The sequence below is a fragment of the Rousettus aegyptiacus genome, unplaced genomic scaffold, assembly GCF_014176215.1.
Source record: "Rousettus aegyptiacus isolate mRouAeg1 unplaced genomic scaffold, mRouAeg1.p scaffold_m13_p_1, whole genome shotgun sequence".
In the NCBI taxonomy this organism is placed as follows: Eukaryota; Metazoa; Chordata; class Mammalia; order Chiroptera; family Pteropodidae; genus Rousettus; species Rousettus aegyptiacus.
The window spans coordinates 119961519-119981624 of NW_023416284.1; the positions used below are offsets into that span (position 1 = coordinate 119961519).

Consider the following 20106-nt stretch of genomic DNA (forward strand, 5'->3'; position numbering starts at 1 on the left):
TTTCTGTAGCAAGTGTGTTTCGACACAGCCAGATGTATAAGCATCTCCCCAATTGTTTCTCAGAGTTCCAAGTAGCAACACCTAGCTCTTGTATGTGCCAGGATTCTTCTTCTTCTTCTTCTTCTTCTTTTTTTTTTTTTTCAAGCTGAGAAATCACATTTTCCTGGCGAGGCAAACAATATACCTCGGTTTTTGTATTAAGATAATAAAGTCTTCTCCGGTGCCCATTCATATACATGAAACAACTACCCAGTAAATACACCCGTTTGGGGTGTGTGTGTGTGTGTGTGTGTGTGTGTGTGTGTGTGTTCGCCATTTCTCTAAAATTCTGACTCATAATCTGGCGGACAATGATTACTTTTTTTCCACTTCGCATAGCTGCTATGAATTTCTCCTCACAAGGATGGCCCTGTTTACTCACTCTGGGCATCGTTGGTAAAGCGTTGGGGTAAACAGCCCAGAGAGGAACCCGGTAGGCTGAAAAAGTGGCGCCCTGTGTTCTCGGCGGGGAGCAGGGATGCTTGGGCCAGGTTGAGCTGACCGCATTTAGAGACCGCTTTTTGAACCCCACTGGATTTGCGATGTCTGCCAGAGCAACGAGAAGCGCCATTGTGATGCGGGTGGGAGGGGTGGAGCCACCAAGTCCTGTCTCAATTTAGATCTCTCACTCCGCTTTTTAGGCGCGCCCATTTCAGACTGCTAAACCCCAGAGTCAGGGGAAAAAAAATCAGGGTGGAGGTGGAAAGCCACACCCCGCGGTGCCCGCGAATTTCCCCAGGAGCCGACGTTCGTCCAGGCAGACACCGCAGAGATGCGGGGCCCACGGCTCCTAACCGCCGCCCACCTTGTCTGCATGTGGACCGCCGCGCTGGCCGCAACCCCAGGGTAGGAGCGCAGGAGCGCGGGCGCGCGGGGAGGGCGCGCGGGGCCGCGCTGTCCGCCTGGGCCCGGGCTGCGGGAGGCAGCGGCGGCTGTGCAGCAGCGGGTGGGAAACGGCCGCGCGGCGGCACCCCGCAGCCAGGGGCTGGCCTGGAGATTTGCCTGTGAGTCGCTTCAGCTTGGTTCTCCATGAGACAGTTATATTGTCCACCCATGAAGTTGTTTAAGCGGCTCTCTGGTGGTAACTACTTTCTAAAGAGAGTCATTTTATTTTTAGTCCACGTTGCCTCTATTTTTCTCAACTATTTGCTCCCAAATAATGTGCCTTCTTCTCTCAATAACATATACTATTTTTTCTAAACAAGGTGTCTCAACTTTGGCATGGAAAAATGTGGCCGAGGTGACTGAAGTGTGGGTTCAGGTGCAGATTTTGTAGGCAGGTAACTCCCGAGACACCCAAATAATGGACAGTTCCCCATTTCTAAAGATTTTTGCTGTTGAGCCCTAACCCCCTAGCTCAGGCAGAGGAAAAGTGCTGTTTTAGCGACTTTTATGCTCTGTTACCCCTAGAAATTTCACCATTGATAGTTTAATTTCTGATGGTATATTGCAATTGATTGGTTAGATGATATTTTCTTGGGCACATGCCCTAACATAAAGGTTTGCATAAGAAACAGGCAAAAATCCGTGTGCGTGTGTGTGTGTGTGTGTGTGTATGTGTGTATGTGTGTGTGTGTGTATTTAAGCCAAGAAAAAAAATCACACTGGGATGAGATCATCTGTAAAGGAGAAGTTTAGAGGCTTGTACATTGCCATTTATACTGAGGTTCATCCTGTGCTGTTGGTGGTTTACGAAATAGAAGTAATGACACAGGCCCTACTCTACTGGTGCATGAATTACATTTAAAGTTGATCGATGGGAATTATTTCAATAGCATTTCAGTGCATTTGCTAAATGGAGCAGTGGGGCAATATTAACTGGAATGACTGCGATTGGCACAATATATGGAGTATATCTCCTATCAACATAATTTGAAGATCACAAAAGAATGAAGGTGTGAAGATAAGAAACTTTGTTTTTCCCTTATTGGGAACTCTTTAGGCCCAGGTTTCTGGTGACAGCCCCAGAGATCATCAGGCCTGGAGGAAATGTGACTATTGGGGTGCAGCTGCTGGAACACAGCCCCTCACAGGTCACTGTGAAGGCCGAGCTGATCAAGTTGGCAGGAAACCTCACGGTCTCTGTCCTGGAAGCAGAAGGAGTCTTTGAAAAAGGTAAGATAAAAAGCACAGAGTTTTACCCTTCTGTTGTAATAACTGGAATACGTTAATAAAACTGTGGCTTTAGGTAGATAAGGTAACAGATAAGCCCCAAATTTGCAATGGCTTATGTAATAATTGAAAACACTTTTACATAAAAATTAAAAGCACTTTTAATTCTTATCCACCTAAAGTCCAAATTTTGTTCTTGGCTGTTCTTCCAAGTGGTGAGTCAGAGACCCAGGATCCTTCTACTTTGTAGCCCCATCATCATCAACATGTAGTTTCCAAGTCAGCAGAAGAAGAGCATGGAATTTCTCATGTGGTTCATATCGCTTCTGTTCCTCCTCTAATGGCCACATTTAGCTGCAAAGAAGGCTGGGGAATGTAGGCCAAGATATAACAACAAGAAGAAATGGATGTAGTTAACAGCCTTACACAAAATCTTATTTATTGGGTACAGGGAATTTTCCTAAATAAGCCTGTGGGAAGGAAAAGAAGAGCTGCACAATATTTAAAATTCAGTTTTATAGAATATTTCTTAAGACATTAAGTAACAGAAAAAATTAATGTAAAAGTGGGAGCCATTTGTAAAAGAATCCCCAGATCTTGTTTAAAGTTTGGATTCTAACCCATCTCAGCATTAAATTGGGTCAATGAATGTCTTCTTTTTCAATGCTAAGAGAAGAAATGATTTTTTGGGGGGACTTAAACTTTTTTCCTTTAAAACAAACATTTATTGTATTTTTTTCTAGCTGAAAGAGTATTATATATTTCGTGTTTACAACCTGATAAACACTAAAAGTAAAGGAAATAAACCCAAATCACCCATAATCCTACCATTCAACTATAAATACTGTTAACTAGAAACATGTTTACATGTATAATCAGGGGCCAGAAATTGAAGCATAAATTCCTATAATGTTAAGAGTTATCTTTAAAAAAAAACCATTTAACAGAACATAATGAAAGATGGATGTTATTCCACAGTAGTTCTTTATAAAAATGTTTATACTCTACCGGATAGAAAAATTAGCACCATCATGAAATAAGGTAAAATCAAAGTTGATTTACAACCATGGTTCTCTCTCCACTGGAAGTTGATTGACTGAGTGGGTAAGTTTGGCATAGGAGTCAGGAGGAGGCCTCCAGGGGTCTTTTATAGGTATAATATCAGGGAAAAAGAGGCCTTGTTTTATTGGAGAGGAAATCTACGTTAGTGCTCAAGATCTGAGATTGAGGCTTAACACTCATTTGTGTGATTTTGGGCAGGTTACTTAAGAGCTCTGAGCCTCAGTTTCCTCATCTGTAACCTGGGGATAATGAAACTTAAATCCCAGGGCAGTTATCAAGATAAAATCAGTATTTAGACTCTATTAGGTACTCAATAAACAACAGTTGTTAATATTACAAGGAATAATACTAAAAAAAGATTCTGGAAGCATAATTTATTTCCTTTGTACCTGGAGGCAGACCTCTCCTTTCATTATTGAACCATTATTCTGGAAATGAATGAATTCTGGTCTTAAAATAATGGCTAAAGAAAATATTGAAATACTAAATCACAGCAGACACTATTTAAGGTAGTTCCACATTCAGTATTGTTTATTAAGAATTATTGTTTTGGCTCTACATGTGTGGCCATTTTACTACAATGCAGAAGTCCAGAATAACATGGATAATTTTGATAAATATCTGGGCCTTGTTTAGAATTTTACATACTCTTATTCTAGAATTTCCCCTGTATTGTCTTTACTGCAATTTCCTTTATCAGTCTCCTTTTTTTTTTTCCCCTGCAAATAATACCAACAATGGTGATACATGTTATTGTTGCTTGGTTTTTAGTTTTATTATTAGATTTTTCTTTTGGAAGGAGAGTCTATCACATGCCTCTGGGAAGGCTAAAGTGCTCACGACTGGGTGGGACAACACTATCCTGGGAGCAGAATGAATCTTCAAAAAAGAAAATGAGAAAGTGTGCCTCTTTCAGGGGCCATTTTTGGCTCTGTTGACATAATAGTTTCATTGAGTATACCATTGCTGGAAGCAAGCTCTCTCTTTCAAAGTAGAATGTTACTCTGCATATCAGAGGCTGTGAATCATTGTTCTCAGAGCAGATGCTTCCTGGAATGTAGGGACTTAAGGATCAAGACATTTCTCCTTCCTTGTCTTCACATCCTTTGCTTTATCTCACTTCTCCAGTTGTAACTAACTGTATGTAGATAAAAGAGGACTTCTGACTCAATCAATGGGATCTGGATCGTCCTAGGATTCATTTTTATTTCTAGCCAAATGATTACATTTGAGATCTGATTATTCTGTCACTTTCTTCTGAGGGCCTTCAAGAAAAGGTTGATTTTAATAAAGATTTATCTTCTAGCAGAACTGGGTAAGGAGGGGGACTGGGTCTGAGTGGCTGTTTCTAGCAGTCCTGGTCTTCGTAGAAATTCTTGGGACAGAATGCATTTCTAGCTTAATTTGTGTCAAAAATAGTAATAGCTAAAGGATTTGAAATGTAGAGTATACTTTAATAAGGGCAGAAAAGTATAGGTTGTCCTCAAGGAATAGTTCATTAATCTGTTTGACAGACATGGGGAAAATTTTGTTTGCATCTTTATCCTTGAGGCTGGCAGCACTGCTTACATTATAGTTTATTCGTTTTCTTAGGTATTCATTCTACATTTATTGGTGACTAATTACATTTTTTTTGACCAACTCTTTAGAAAAAGTGTTTCTCCTAAACTTTGTGGAGTTCTTTAAAGATGTATCAATGCCTCTTTAGTGATAAGATTCATACATTTAGGTGTACTTGTCATTATCACTACCACCATCATTATCGCCATCATCACCATCATTATTACCATTATCTTCTCTGTAGTGACTAGAAGTAGGTTCATAATCTCATCCTACGTTGTATATTAGAGTAGAGCATCTCCTTGTGAGTGCCTGATGGTCTGGAGGTACCATTTATTTATGGTGCCAAGCATACTTACATCTTCCCATTGAGGTACTGGCATGAGACATATTCTGTGAATGTGTCTATATCCTTTAACGACTTGCTTTTTCTTTGTGTCCTAAAATTTGGATGAGTTAATGGGATGTTTACCTTCTATTTTTTAAGATTTAAAAATTCTTCTTTGTTCTTTATTGTCTTTCTTCCTTCTTACATCTACTAAGGGTGGGAAATCAATATTTCAATTTGAGATATTAGCTGAAAAACTTTAAAAAAGTCATCTAGTTCAGTTTAGATGGCTTTCTGGTGGAAAAAAAGCTTCTGAACACATGTTTCATGGCTTGCAGATTAAAATCAGTCCCATGGTTTTCATGAGAGGAGATTAATGAGTGTAGCGTGTGGGCAGATCTTCCAGGGCAAGTTTTCACAGGCAGCTTTACCAGTAGAGCTCAGTTTAAACTTCTAGTTATGTGAGAATTATTTTTTAAAGGGTGTAGGCTCTTCATTCACACGTCTTTGCTATTATGTGTGACATGTATAAATAGGTAAGTGGTACTTGAGGATAAAGGACCATAGCGTAATTACGAAGTGCTGGGCTCTGAAGCCAGGCTACCTGAATGCTCCTCAGTGATTGTGTGCTGTGGGCGGTCATGATCTCACCAGGCTTCAGTTTTATCATCTGGAGAGTGGTGGCTTCTGCCTTTTACAATTACATAGTTATTGTGAGGATTAAATGAGGTAACATGTTTAAAGCACTTAATACTTATGAATCATTCAAGAAAATGGTAGCTATCGATATTAGAAGAGGATTGCAACAATCATGTCACAGGCAATTATTAATCACCTATTTGGATGGTCTTGATCTGGGAACTCTATAAAAGGCAAATCAGTAGGAAGGGATGGGAAGGGATTTAAGATATTAAATATTGGTTTTCCATAGTACCAAGGCCTTTCTGCACAATATTTAACTTAAATAACTGTGAAGAAGGCACTGCCATTTTAGAGATGAGGCAACTGAGGCTAAGAGAGAACAATTATTTTTCCTGAGTTAACACAGTAAATGAGAAAGCCTGAATTTGAAGTTGGTTCTGTTGGTTCTTTTGGTTCTAAATTTAAAGTTTTTTTTTGCTGCCTCGAAAAGCACGAAATATTTTTTGTTTGCTTTATTTTGGGATATCAATGCAATGTTATATCAGTCATCTTTCTCTAAAATAATTTTCATGTTTACTGGTGGTAGTTTAGTCCTGAATCTAATGAAATCTAATCTGGACCTAAAGAATCACAAAATGCAATGCTAGCTCTCCTCCAAATATACTTTAAGGTTCACAGAATTTCGGAGCAGGATGGGACCTCAGAGATAAGATTGAGATGTGGTGTTTGGTGACTTGCACAAGGTGAAATTGCTTCTTGGTGGGAAAGTAGAAACAGATTGCAGGTCCCCAAATTTGTAGTTAAATGCTATTTTCATTATACACTAGGAAACTTTCCTAACATATGGAGGAGAACTGTGTGTAAGAACAAGGATATATTTGCAAATGTTGATTTTTTTATTTTTATTTTTGATACGGAAGAAAATAAAGCTAACTAAGGAGTTTAAAAACGCTTACCTGCATTTTTGTGCAAGTTTCTTATTTTGGCTCAAGGTGGACTTGCTCTTTATGGACTAATGGTTCTACATCGGGGTGGAGGAGGGGCTAGGAGCCTCACAAATCTTTCTAAAACTGAATTTTGGCTGTGCTGCTCAAAGTGCAAGTCATGCTTACTAAAAATGAAGATTCTGTGAAAAAGGAAAAAAACGAAAAAAGAAAAGAAAAAGATAAAAATGAAGATTCATGGCCACTCCTTGAAGACATGGAGTAGGTCTAGGAATCTAAACTTTATTTTAGGCAATCACCACAAGTGATTCTTAGACACTTTAAACTGAGAACAACTGCTCTTCAGTGTCTCAAAGACTGTTCTTGACCTGGTACCAGAAAGCCTGAGAGTGAGAGGCATGCCTTTGCAAGTCTGTGATGATTCATGGCAGCTGGGAAAAGGCTCAGACTCCTAGACTTCTGTATTTGCCTTTCACGCAGCCCCTTCCCCTAAGCACTGGTGTTAATGTTAAGCAGTGGAGAAACGTGTATTGGGGTTTGAGTACGAATCAGTGATTGCGTGGAGTTGAAAGTGAACATTCTGATTCTTTAAACTCTAAACATTTGCAGCTCCTCTTCTATCATGGAATGAGTCATTGTCCCAGTGACTCAGTGAAGGGTTGCAGTGGAAGTAGAAATTAGGTTCTAAAAATTTGGGCGGGGTTTAATGTTTTGCAATGCTGAAACTCGTTTCCTCAGTGATATTCCTCCCGTTAATTTATTACTTTTTGATTATTTGCTATATGTGAAACATGAATGAATGGGTGGGGGGCAGGTGAGGAATAAGAGGAAGGAAGGCATTAGAAGAGGATCAGAGGTTTCAAAAGGATAACACATAATATTAAAAGTGCAGAAGGTGGGAGAGTTTTTATTTCTTGTTTGTATAAAAAATTCAGTGCGGTTTGTAATAGTACTTCTTATGTGTGACCTTGTGTCTGGTACTGTTACCTTTTATATCCAGAGCTATACAAATGCCTATTCATAAATGTTCCACCTCTGCTGACATATTTGGCATTTAGTGGAAACAGTTATTTCACATAGTAGAGAAGGGAGGGCTGTGCTAGAGGAGAGAGCCAATGGCTGGGAGTGGCAATTATGAGAAGGAGATAGAAGTTTGTGTGTGTGTTTTCTGAAAAAGTGTTACCCTCTGCTTAGATGTCAGTTTGGGAGAGGCATCCAGGTGGAGATACCCAGCAGATAGTTTTGAAGTTGTAGCTAGGGAGAGAGTTTAGACTTTTTTTTTTTTTTTTGTAGAGGCAGACAGTGTTTGACGTCTTGGTGGGAATGCATAAGAGGCACAAAGAAAGACAGTGCTTATAGAAAGAACGGACTGTTGACAGAAGCTTGGTAGGAGGAAAATAAATCAATGAAATGGATAGAAAGCGAGCAGCCAGAGGAAGGAATAGATTGAAGATGTTGAGATATGTCAGAAGGCAAGGGAAGAAAGAGTTAGAGGAAGGTTTTAATAGTACCAAGTGTCCCAGAAAGTCAGAGAAGAGACGATGAAGACAAAGAAAAGGGCATTGGTGATCCTCAGGTGCATGATTTTGAGTGTTGGGGAGCAAAAGCCAAATTTTAAGTAATAAATGGGTGGTGAGAAAATATATTCAGAATGTAGAGACCACTCTTTGCAGAAATTTGATGATTGAGAGGAGAGAGGAGGATGATCTCTCAAAAGGTACTGCAGAGAGGTAAAAGTGATTGATGAAAAAGTGAGGAGTGGACAATTCTTGGGTCAGAAGTTATGGGATCAGGATCAGGAGCACAAATGAGTGGGTTATCCTTTAAAAAAACACTTGTATTTTTTCTTTGATGTAAGAAAAAAATTGAAGATGATTAGTAAGGAAAGAAATATTTTAAGGCGTGAACTTGAGATGAAGAATAAAGTTGAAATATGGTTTTAGGAAAACTTTGCCATAGCTAATCTACCTGCCTATAAATGGTAGAGTTTGGTTATCTCTTTATAGGAAGTGGGGATAAATATTAAAAGTGGCCTATTAAAGAGAAGCACAGATTGGAGATATGCCCTGGTGATGCCCTAACCTGGGTTCCTGCTGGATTGTGGGATATGGGAATGCAAATGTTGATACTTGTATTGGTATGGGGGAGGGGGCACAGGAGAAGAGAGAAGAGAAAGGGGCTGTTTATTGTGGCAGTGTGGGTGAAGAAAAATAATTTTTAATCCTCCCTATCTGGACTACCAATCTGGCCGGACTAATAATCTAATTGACATGAGACAGATTAACATGAGAAAATAATCAAATTTATTACATATGTATGTATAGGGGTTCCATAAGAATATAAGACCTGAGGACAGATCGGGCAGTTAGGCTTCTATACCATCTTGAGCTAAGGAGAAGTGGGGTGGGTGGTGCTGGTTCAGAACTTCAAAGGGCAGGAAGACAATTCACATTGAGATAGAAAAGCAAAAGTTTAGTAAAAATGTTTGCTGGGCCATCTTTAACAATAGGACAGAGAGGACTTTGATCAAATGGGCCTTGCTAGTTTCCTCCCTGCCACACTTAATTCATATTAAAATATAGATATCTGTGCTCATAGCTCCCTTCCTGGAGCAGGTCCTCTATCTAAACTTTTTTTTTTTTCTATCTAAATTTTTTTTAGGCAGTTGGGAAAAGGTTAAAGTTTCTGAGTCCTTTGTTTCTTAAAAACAAGTAGCTTAAAATAATTAGTATCACAAAAGGCATATTTTGGGTGGCAAATTATCCTTTCACTCAGTAGTATGCCTCACTTGAAGCTTGAGGGGATAGGGTAGAAGTATTTTATTATTGCTGTGAATGTTAGTGTGAGTGAGAAGTGAAATTGTAACTCATTACCTCTTGGTCTGGGCTAAGATGACTATCACACCAAAGGTGCAGTGACAAAACTGGACAAGGAAGTAATGATCATGGGTCCTGGTCTCTCTCTGTCTCTTCTACTCTTCACTTCCCTAGGAAAATTCCATGAATTGACTTTTTCTTGAAAGGGTGAGGGTGAAATTGGTCGAATAAGGTTTAATGGAGGGAGTTGATTATGGAGGTAGTGGGCAGGTCTGTGGATTTTAATTCTCAAGAAATGATTCATGAACTAAAATCTGAAAGGCAGAGTGGTAAAGAACTTGGAAATAAATGGAGAAGAGTTTATTAAGAGCATCTGGTAGATTCCTTTTATCAGAGCAATGTTAGAAATTTACATTTATGAAAATGTGGCTGACAGAAATGATTTAGTATTATAAATTTAAATTTCAATGAAATATATGTTTAATCTCCTCATGAATATAGTTAAGACAGGGCATTTAGTATTTTGAGAATTCCAAACATTTATCAGGCACCAAATTGTAAATGGCACAATATTGGGTGGCATAAATGTTTGGTTCTCTTCCTCATAGTGAAGCAAAGTAAGTTTGATTTCATGTGCCAACTTTAGTTGATGGTAGAGGCTGCTTGGAGTGCCATGTTGATGGTTTCAAGATCAAGTTTGGGTTTCCTAGAACAGAGAATAGGTGGATTAGCTGTGTCTGCCGTGGGCATGGAAATGGGGAGTGTGGTATGGAGCCTCCAAATGAGCCTGTGGAGCTGATGAAGGATGATTGCCTACAGGGCTACATAGGGGCTTAGGGTAATAGCAACATGGATAAGAGAGAAGATATGGAAGAGCGAGTGTCTAAATGCCAACACACGAGTGCACTAAGCTACAGAGGAGGAACAGGCAGGGATTAGGAGATTTTGTCTGGACTAATGTTTTGGAGGAATAGCCAGGATGTCCTGTACAGTTTGGGAGACATAGTGGATCAGATTAGGGGCCCCGGAGGCATATTGGAATTGAACCTTTAATGCTACCTCTTACCACCTATGTGGCCTTGCAGCAGGTCATTTCATCTCATCTAGTCTCAGTTTCCTCATTTGTATAATGGCACTAATAACAGTACCTACCTCAGAATATTGTTGTAAAGATTAAATGAGACACTGCTTCAGAGCTACACTGTCCAGTATGGTGGCCACTAGCCACATATGGTTTTTGAGCACTTGAAATGTGGTTCATACAAATTGAGATGGGCTGTGAGCATCACACTGGATTTTTGAGTACTCAGTACCAAAAAAATGCAGCAAAACTCAATAATTTTTATATTGATACATGTTCAATGGCAATATTTTAGATATATTGGCTTAAATAAAATATGTTATTAAAATTAATTTCACCCATTTCTTTTTTCTTTTTTAAAGTGTGCTGCCTTAGAACATTTATCTCACAGTAAACACTCAGGAATGTCGGCTATGTTGTACCTAGTATTTCTCAGTAGTGGGCGTGAGTATTGATGCCTCCCTCCCGAGCAGAAGCCTGTGGCATGAAGCCAGGTCTCTGTTGATGGCTGTTTCATTCTCACTCGAGTGAGCCTTCAACCATATTCCGTATCCCTTGAGGAAGGAGGAAGTGCCCCTAACAAGATAACTGTATTATAAGAGTATTAAAAAGGAAGATGGCAAACATCGTGGGTTTGCTGGCCTTATGGTCTTTGTGGTGGTTGGTCAACTTTGCCTTTGTGGCGTGAAAGCAGCCATGGATAACACTCAACAAGTGCGTGTGCTTGTGGAGCATGAGAACTTTGTTTTTGGACTCTGAATTTGGACTTCATATAATTTCCATATGTCACAAAATATTGTTCTTTTTATGTTTTCCAGCTATTTAAAAATGCAAAATCATTTTTAGTTCATAAACTATACAAAAACAGGCATGGCCAGTTTGGCCCTGGAGCTGTATTTTGCCGCTCCTCCCATAATAAATGCCCTGTATCTTTAGCGGCCCAGAACCTTTGCCTGACTCTTGGTTTTGCATTTATATTGAACCTGACATCTAGTTTCTACTGTACCAGTTTTATTAATTATTTATCTTACTTTTAGCGGGTTTTTGATTGACCTAATTTACACTTGGCAGTCTAAATGAAACAAAATGTTATTTATGTATTTATTGAGATATTCGTAAGCAAAGGGAAGCAGGAGAGAAAAAAATTAAAGACGTATGTAAGGAACAAAAGGAGATTGTTCTGCTTTGTTTTGTTTGAAATACTTGGTATAACTGAAGAGTTACTTAGCTTTAAAGTGACATTAAAATGTGGGACGGAAATATACTTTAAAGTTTTGTCTTCCATGGATATTGGTGAAAAACCCATTTTTCACGTTGTCCATCTGCAATCAGAAAAGATTGCTGAATAATGAGAAAATATTTAATAATTTGGTAAATAAGTCAAAATTTTCAGCAAAAAATATGCTATACCTAAGTTTATTACTGTATAGCATGTTACTGAATAGCAGAAAGCTGCCAGAAATAATTCCGCAGTAAATACTAAGTTAGGCATATATATTGTGGAAAATCTGTTTTTATTTTTTCCCCATAGAGAATATTTCTGGACCTAGTGGATTTCCAATTATACACCACTCCTTCCCTTCAGCTATTCTCTTCAGAGCTATTTGGTGAACACAGATGTCAGAAGAGGCAGCATATGGTGTTATAGAGTGTGTTTAAAAAGTTAAGCAAAGGTTAGTTTTTGTGTATGCTTATTACACAATTTAAAAATAGCTTTGACTCTATTTGTAAATCAAAAAGCCAGCTCTCATGCCTATGCCAAGCATGAAGCCTTAAAACAAGGTCCCTTTTGAGAGGCTTAGCGGTATGGGAAGGAGAAAGCATCTGAGAGGGTTTTAAGATTGACTTTCTCTGATTATACACAAAAAGTTATCTACAATAGGGGTAAGAAGAACTTTACATACACAGTGTATGTTTACTCAGTGATCTAAAGGAGTGTCATGCAGTGTTTCATGAGGTGGTGACTATATTCCATGTCTGAATGGAGCCTTGGCAGAAGAGAGAAAAAAAAGTTCACAACTTGTAAATACTATCTCATCCTCAATCTAGCAACAGCAGAGAAAGAGATTACTGTTCCTCATTTACACTCACCACCCACCCCCACCCCAATTTTGTGTTTTGATGGTATAAATCATTGTTAGAATGTTAGGACTTTCAAACCAGACTTAATAAGTGCCTAGGAAATTCCAAGCTGCATTTGTAAATTTAAAGGGATGACAACAAATCGAAAAAATGTAAGTACTTAAAGTCGACCTTTTAATGAGGACACATGAGACCAGTGAGTGGGGCCTTAATTTGGATCTCTCTACACATTCTTGAGTCACTTCCTGAATCCATCAAGAATTAGGGGTGGGTGGGGCGACCATACCCTCCACTCTAGCTTTTGGGTGTAGCTTCTGTTTCTGGAAGTGTCTTTCTTGGGTTTGTGAACAGGCATGGTCACATGTCAAAGCAGTGGCACCCAGGCATGTAGTCAACCCCCTCTTCCAAGTTCTCTCTAATGAGAAAATCCCTTAAAGAAATGACTCTATTAAGAGCTACATTAAAAAAAAAAAAGTTCTATGAAATGAGATCTCCTGTACTTCAAATCTGGGAAGCTGGTTTTGAATGGCTAAAATGCTCACTCTCCAATTAATCAACCTACTAGATTTATTTGGATTGCAGACTCACAGCTGTTTTTTACTTTCTCCTTGCTCGGTGTCATTTAGACATATATAAATTATGGCCCTCCTGTACCCTCTACTTAGTATTTGTAAATTTGCCAGTGATGGGAGGTAGACCATGTGTCGGGCCATGATAGAAAGGAAGCACATTGTTTCCTCTAGTCATTGGGCCGAAAAAATAGTCAGCCTAGATGATTTATCCTAAAGTAATGAAAAATAAGTAACTCTCAATAATTGAGGCTGCGGTTTGTTGGAGCTCAACTCACTGCAATTTAATTTGTTTTGATTTTGTTCCAACATGGGACATAGTGGTGGGTGCCCTGCCGTAATGCCTAGATACAGTCCTACGGGGATGAAGAACTCATTCCCTCAAGCTCTGGGTGTGTTGCGGAAGACTGCCCTTAGAGCCAGCCCCCTGTGGGGACTAAAGAGAGTCATCTTGCCCTTGCCCGAGGGGCACCCCTCATTGGGCGGAGGAAGGTCCAGCCAACTCAGGACAACTTTCAAGGGGCATCGCTGCTTTTGAGTGCCCCTTGTGGACGCCTCCTGAGTCTGCATTGCAGCTCTTTCTCCTCCCTCCCCTCCTCCTCCTCCCTTCCCCTCCCCCTTATCTCCTGCCTTCCCCCTTTCTTCCTCTCTCCTCTCCCTGTCCCAGCCCCTAGTCCTGTCTCCTTCTCTTCCCATCTCCAGGTGCTGATCCCTACAAAACCTCTTGCACTTTAATCGCCATCTCAGAGTTGGAATCCAACCTTAGACAGACGTGGTTATTATTTTACTTTCCTTTGAAGAGGGAATTTTCAGATCTTGAAATTAACTTCAAACGTATTAGAACTATTGTAGTGTGAAGAATTGATATAAAACTTGAAATTTTCTGGTTTTTCTATCCTTTTCAGAAGTTGTGGTATAACATGAATTATTTTAAAACCATCTCTGCTAATTCAGTGCTTATACTATAAGGGTTGGGAGAAACATGGAAGAAGAATCCATAGGTTCTGGTGATGCCTGGCATAGAGTCGGGGAGAGAAAGGAGTCTGAGATGACTGAGATTTTGAGCCTCCGTAGCTGAGGGAGAAGTGATAGCCACATACACCAAAGGCTCTCCAGGCTGTGGAACTGTCACAATAATTGAAGGAAGGCGAATAAAAGCAGAAGTACAACTGCTGCTCTTATACTGAAAGGCAGTACATAGATCGTAGTGGTTTAGAGGTCAGACCCAAGGGCCAGGCTGCCTGGGTTAGAATCGTGGCTTAGAGGTCAGACCCAAGGGCCAGGCTGCCTGGGTTAGAATCTTGGCTCCATTACTTCTTTTCTGTGTGACCCAGGGCAAGTTATTTACTATCTCTGTGACTCGGATAATACTTAATAAGATTATGGTGAGGATTAAACCAGTTAATACATGTAATTGTTGTAGAACACTCCAAATAGTATTTTTTATTATTATTACATTCACAAAATTAAAAAGATTATACACAATATAATTATAAGCAAAAACTTGTCCTTCATCCTCTAGACCAGCACTGTCCAATAGAAATATTATGTTATTAATAACATTTTCTAATAACCACATTAAAAAGGTAAAAAGAAATAATAAATTAATAATGTATTTTATTTAAACCAACAATTATAAATATTATCAATTCAACATCTAATCACTATAAAATTCTTTTGTTTTAGTCTTTGAAATATGGAGTGTATTTTATATTTGCAGCATATTTCAGTTGTTCAATAGCCACTTCCGGCTAGATGTTACCGTATTGGACTGTGCAGCTTTAGAGGTTAGCTAGTTAATCTTTTAAAAAAGTGTTCCAGTTATCTATTGCTGTGATTGAACCAACCCTAAAACTTAGTGGCTTAAAACAACAATGGTTTATTATTTCTCACGCGTTTCATTCACCCACCGTGTACACACAAGTTTGATGATTATTGGCTGAATCATTTATTACCATGATAGTTGTGAAAATTTCTAATTCCATGATTCCTTCTACTTTTATTAGTTGGACTTCTGTGATAAAGAAGAACTTTTTTTCCTCCTTCACTTTGTCATCTAATCATATAGCCGCACAAACTTATAGATTTGATTTTTTACTAGGTTATAATTCATTGTTTACTTGAATGCTCAAGTTGTCTGACCATTTTATCTCTCTCTCTCTCTCACCTTAGATATATGGTTATAATCATGTATATATGACTTCATTTCTTTTGCAGGTTTCTTGTATTACCCCTGCCCCCCACATGCATAGCTTTCCTCATTATCGACGTCATTCACCAGAATGGTACCTCTTTTTTTTTAACCAAGGCTAAACTTAACACTGACACATCGTAATCACCCAAAGTCAATAATTTACCTTAGGATTCACTCCTGGTATTGTACATTTTGTGGATCGGAATAAATGTATAACGATGTATTCATCATTATAATATTATACTATTTTCACTGCCATAAAAATCCTCTGTGCTCGCCTGTTCATCTCTCCCTGCCACCCCCTGGCAACCACTGATCTTTTTATTGTCTTCATAGTTTTGCCTTTTCCATAATGTCACGTAGTTGGAATCATACAGTATGTAGGCTTTTCAGATTGGGTTCTTTCACTTAGTAATATACATTTAAGTTTCCTCCTTACCTTTTAATGACTTGGTAGCTCATTTCTTTTTAATGTTGAATAACATTCCATTATCTGGAGGTACCACAGTTTATTCATCCATTCACTTACTGAAGGACATCTTGGTTGTTTCCAAGTTTTGGCAGTTATCAATAAAGCTGCTATAAACGTCTGTGTGCAGATTTTTGCGTGCACATAAGTTTTCAACTCTTTAAGTAAATACCAAGTAGTGCAGTTGCTGGATTGTATGGTAACAGCATGTGTAGTTTTGTAAGAAAGTGCCAAACTGTCTTCCATAGAGGCTGTGGCAGTTTGCATTCCCATCAGCAATGAACGAGAGTTCCTGTTGCTCCATATCCCAGTTAGCATTTTGCATCATCGGTATCTTATTGTTGTTTTAATTTTCATTTCCCTGTGATGTGGAGTATCTCTTATAATGTTTATTTGCCATCTGTATATCTTCTGTAGTGAGGTGTCTGTTAAGGTCTTTGGCCTAGTTTTTCAGTTTTTATTGTTGAATTTTAAGAGTTTTTTCTATATTTTGAATAATAACCCTAAATAGTTACAAAAGACACATTTATCAGATGTGTCTTCTGTAAATATTTTCTCTGGTCAGTGACTCTTCTTATTCTTTTGATGTTGTCTTTAGTAGAGCAGTTTTTTAAAGAAAAATTATTTATTAATTTATTTTTAATTGAAGAAATGATTTAAATTGCACCTCCCTCCCTCCCCCACTCCTCCTCTCCCCATCCTCTGGTCAGAGCAGTTTTTAATGGTAATAAAGTCTAGCTTATCAATTATTTCTTTTGTGGGTTATGCCTTTGGTGCTGTGTTTAAAAAGGCATCACCAAGGTCATCTAGGTTTTCTACCAATGTTATCTTGTAGGAATTTTATAGTATTGCATTTTACACTTAAGTCTATGATCCATTTTGAATTAATTTTTGTGAGGAGTGTAAGGTCTGTGTCTAGGTTCTTTTTTTTCTTTTTTCTTTTTCGCATGTGGATGTCCAGTTATTGCAGCACCGTTTGTTGAAGAGACTGTCTTTGCTCCATTGTATTGCCTTTGTTCCTTTATCAAAGAACAATTTACTATATTTGTGGAGGTCTATTTCTGGGCTCTCTGTTCTCCTCCATTGATCTATTTGTCTATTTGCTCCCCAATTCCACACTCTCTTGATTACCATGGCTTTGTAGTAAGTCTTTACATCAGGTAGCATCATTCTTCCAACTTTATTTTTTTCCTTCAATATCGAGTTTGCTATTCTGGGTCTTTCGTCTCTTCATATAAACTTTAGAATCAGTTTGTTGAAATCTATAACTTTCTGGGATTTTGACTGGGATTTCATTGAATCTGTAAGTCAAACTGGGAAGAACTGACTGCCTAACAATATTGAGTCTTCCCATCCGGAAACATGGAATATGTTCTTTATTTAGTTCTTCTTTGATTTATCAGAGTTTTATAGTTTTCTTATATAGATTCGTACATATTTTGTTAGACTCATACTTAAGTATTTTATTTTTTGTTGGTGATGATGTAAATGGGATTGTTTTTAAATTCAAATTCTACTTGTTTATTGTTGGCATACAGTGACCATAATATTTTTTAATTGAGAAAACACTTTCTCCACATGTGCTGAGGTATTAGTAAGATAGCAAAGTCTGCTATGGTGAGAATATTTTGATTTCCAACTGTTTCCCATACTGAAATGTTTAAATGTTGTAGCCCAAATATTTCAAAGGATCTTTCTTTTTGCTTGCACATTGTCATGCCTCTTTTGATAAATATTTTTATAAGACAAAATGTGTCAAGTAAATTGTCTCTGTTTGTGGTTCTTTTGAATGCTTCACCAGGTTTAGTTGCTGGAATATCATAGGGCTTCTTGATTTCACTTCACTTCAGTATAGAATATGTCTATCTCATTAAAAATAAGAAGTAATAAGTAGAAGTTTCTTCCTACAAGATGAAATATTTCCAAAGCACAGTTACAAAATTTCTAAGTTAAATCTTGTGCAAATTAAACCCATCTCATATTAAAATTTTGCTAAACAAATAAAGATCTAGTACAAATGCTGAATCAGGGTGCTAGGATAACAGCGTAACTTGGTACAATCCTGGAGTTGGCTCACCATATCTAAGAGGCCTCTCATGATCTGGTCCTCATTTCTGCTGCCCTCTCCCTCAATGTGGTCTGGTCTTACCCAGCCCTTTGTGTTTCTAGGCTCATGTTGACTTCCATTTCTTTGCATTTGCTGTTGCTCTGCCTGCATACTCGTCCTCTCCTTCTTCATTTGGCTAATTTCTCCTTATCCTACAACCCTAGACTCTGGCATCATTTCCTCTAGGCACTTTCCCTGATCCCTCCAATGTGCTTCTTGTCCTACCTCTATTGCAGTTTTTGTTTAGTTTTTCCTCCTTCTTCAGCTTTTCAAAAACACTTTTGGTCTAACGTCCTATTGTTCAAGAATCCTGCTCTTTGCTTTCTATAGTTGACAGTTATTGGATAAACTGATCTGTGCAAGGTAGGATAAATGATTTTGATGAATTGTGTATCTGCTCTTGAAAACACATTTGTATTTCATTGCGGCCCTTTACGGCAGTAGTCTTTAAAGTGGATATGCACACATCTGGGAGTGCATAAGCCCATTTGTAAGGGTATAAGTAGAAAACATACTGACTTTTATTTCTATAATTTTATTGGGAAAATTATTAAAGTTTTCAAATACTTAACATTTTGTTTGTGAAACTGCATGTGTATATAACTTTGTAAATCTAAGTTGACTTGGTAATGTGTATTAAATATTTTATTGATTGAATGCTCCATCACAAAAATTTGAAAACTACTGCTATAGAGGCATGCTGACATCCCCAGGGAATCACTTTTCAAGCTTCCTGGCTATGTGTCAGGCACTATTCTACACACTTTACAGGCATCGATTGACATATTTCTTCCTTACAATCACCTTATGAGATGAGTATGATTATTAGCATCCTTATTTTATGAATGAAAAAATTTAATATGGAGAATCAGATAACTTGGCCAAAGGCAGGGTTAGTATGTGGCTGATTCAGGATAGAACTAATGAGGCCACTCGCTTCACCCTTGCTTTGTACTGGGTTATGTGTTATTTATTCCCATGGGATAGCTACAGGTGGCCTCAAAGAAGAGAAGTACCATGTGGTACCCTTAATAAATATTTCTTAAATGAGTGAGGAAACAGAGGGCCCATAGCCATCTCCAAATTCATGTCACTTAAATGGGAACTTCGGATAAGTAGTCTTTTGTTTTTAACTTGAAACATTTTTTCCTTTGAAATAAATGGATCTGATGAGAAATTGGCACGAGTTAAATGAGCAGTTCTATGTTTAGAAACCTTACATGAAAAAAAAGTCTGCATCACTCTACTACTAATGAGTCAGTAATGAGTCCCAGCTCTCTACTGACTGACTAATGCCTTCCCTTTCTTCCTTTATCATGAGGATATGAGAAAGAAATAAACCTCAGATTCCTTCTGTAAACTTTCTGAAGTGTCGCCCAAATGCATATAACCTTAAAACAGCAACAAGAGCAGCAGCAACAATGATAATAAAAATGATAATGCAAAAGAAGAGCAGAACTTACTAATTTTTTGAGGGGGAGGCATTTCGCCCACCGATAGACAGCCTTTTAAGTCTGGCCCAGTTTTCCTTAATTCTTTGGTGCAAGGATATGAAATAATCTTTCAGGTGTTTTGGGCATTAATAAAAAGTTTTGATTTGACCAAATAAATTTATGATTCCATAAGTTTATGATTTCCTCTACATCTAAGAGTATTAGGAGAATCTTGCGAGTTCTGTATTGTATCATCAGATTCAAATTATGACTGTATTTTTTTCCTCGTTTTCCTTTTAGGCTCTTTCAAGACACTTACTCTTCCATCAGTAAGTATCCATTTTAAAAAATTTGGTTTCAGAAATATATATTGCATCAGTGAACTAAATAAATTAACATTTTATTGGCTTTTATATCTATTTAATTCCTGTGAGTTTGGCTCAACACATAGGAATCCAAATTCTCTGTGGGTAAATAATCGGTTCTTATATAATTGGATCTTGTATAAGATGTGGAAGTCTCTTATGAAAGAACCCCTTTATTACCAGTTCTGGGAACCCTTTTTAATAATTTTGGCCCCAAGAAGGCAGAAGACATTTGATCACAGAGATTCAGAAAGTGTACAATTTAACAGTAAGGCATACATACACACACACACACACACACAC

At 38.2% G+C, this 20106-nt stretch overlaps 1 protein-coding gene across 1 annotated transcript in view; it reads left to right on the forward strand.

Moving 5' to 3' along the window:
* The first annotated feature begins 367 nt into the window (after window positions 1-367).
* Window positions 368-20106, forward strand: part of CD109 (CD109 molecule) — a 104205-nt gene continuing 84466 nt past the window's right edge. The window contains exons 1-4 of the mRNA XM_016141681.2: window positions 368-472; window positions 681-885; window positions 1982-2154; window positions 19739-19767. Coding sequence (XP_015997167.2) covers window positions 812-885; window positions 1982-2154; window positions 19739-19767 — 276 coding nt within the window. The 5' untranslated portion in view covers window positions 368-472; window positions 681-811. The remainder of the gene's footprint in view (window positions 473-680; window positions 886-1981; window positions 2155-19738; window positions 19768-20106) is intronic.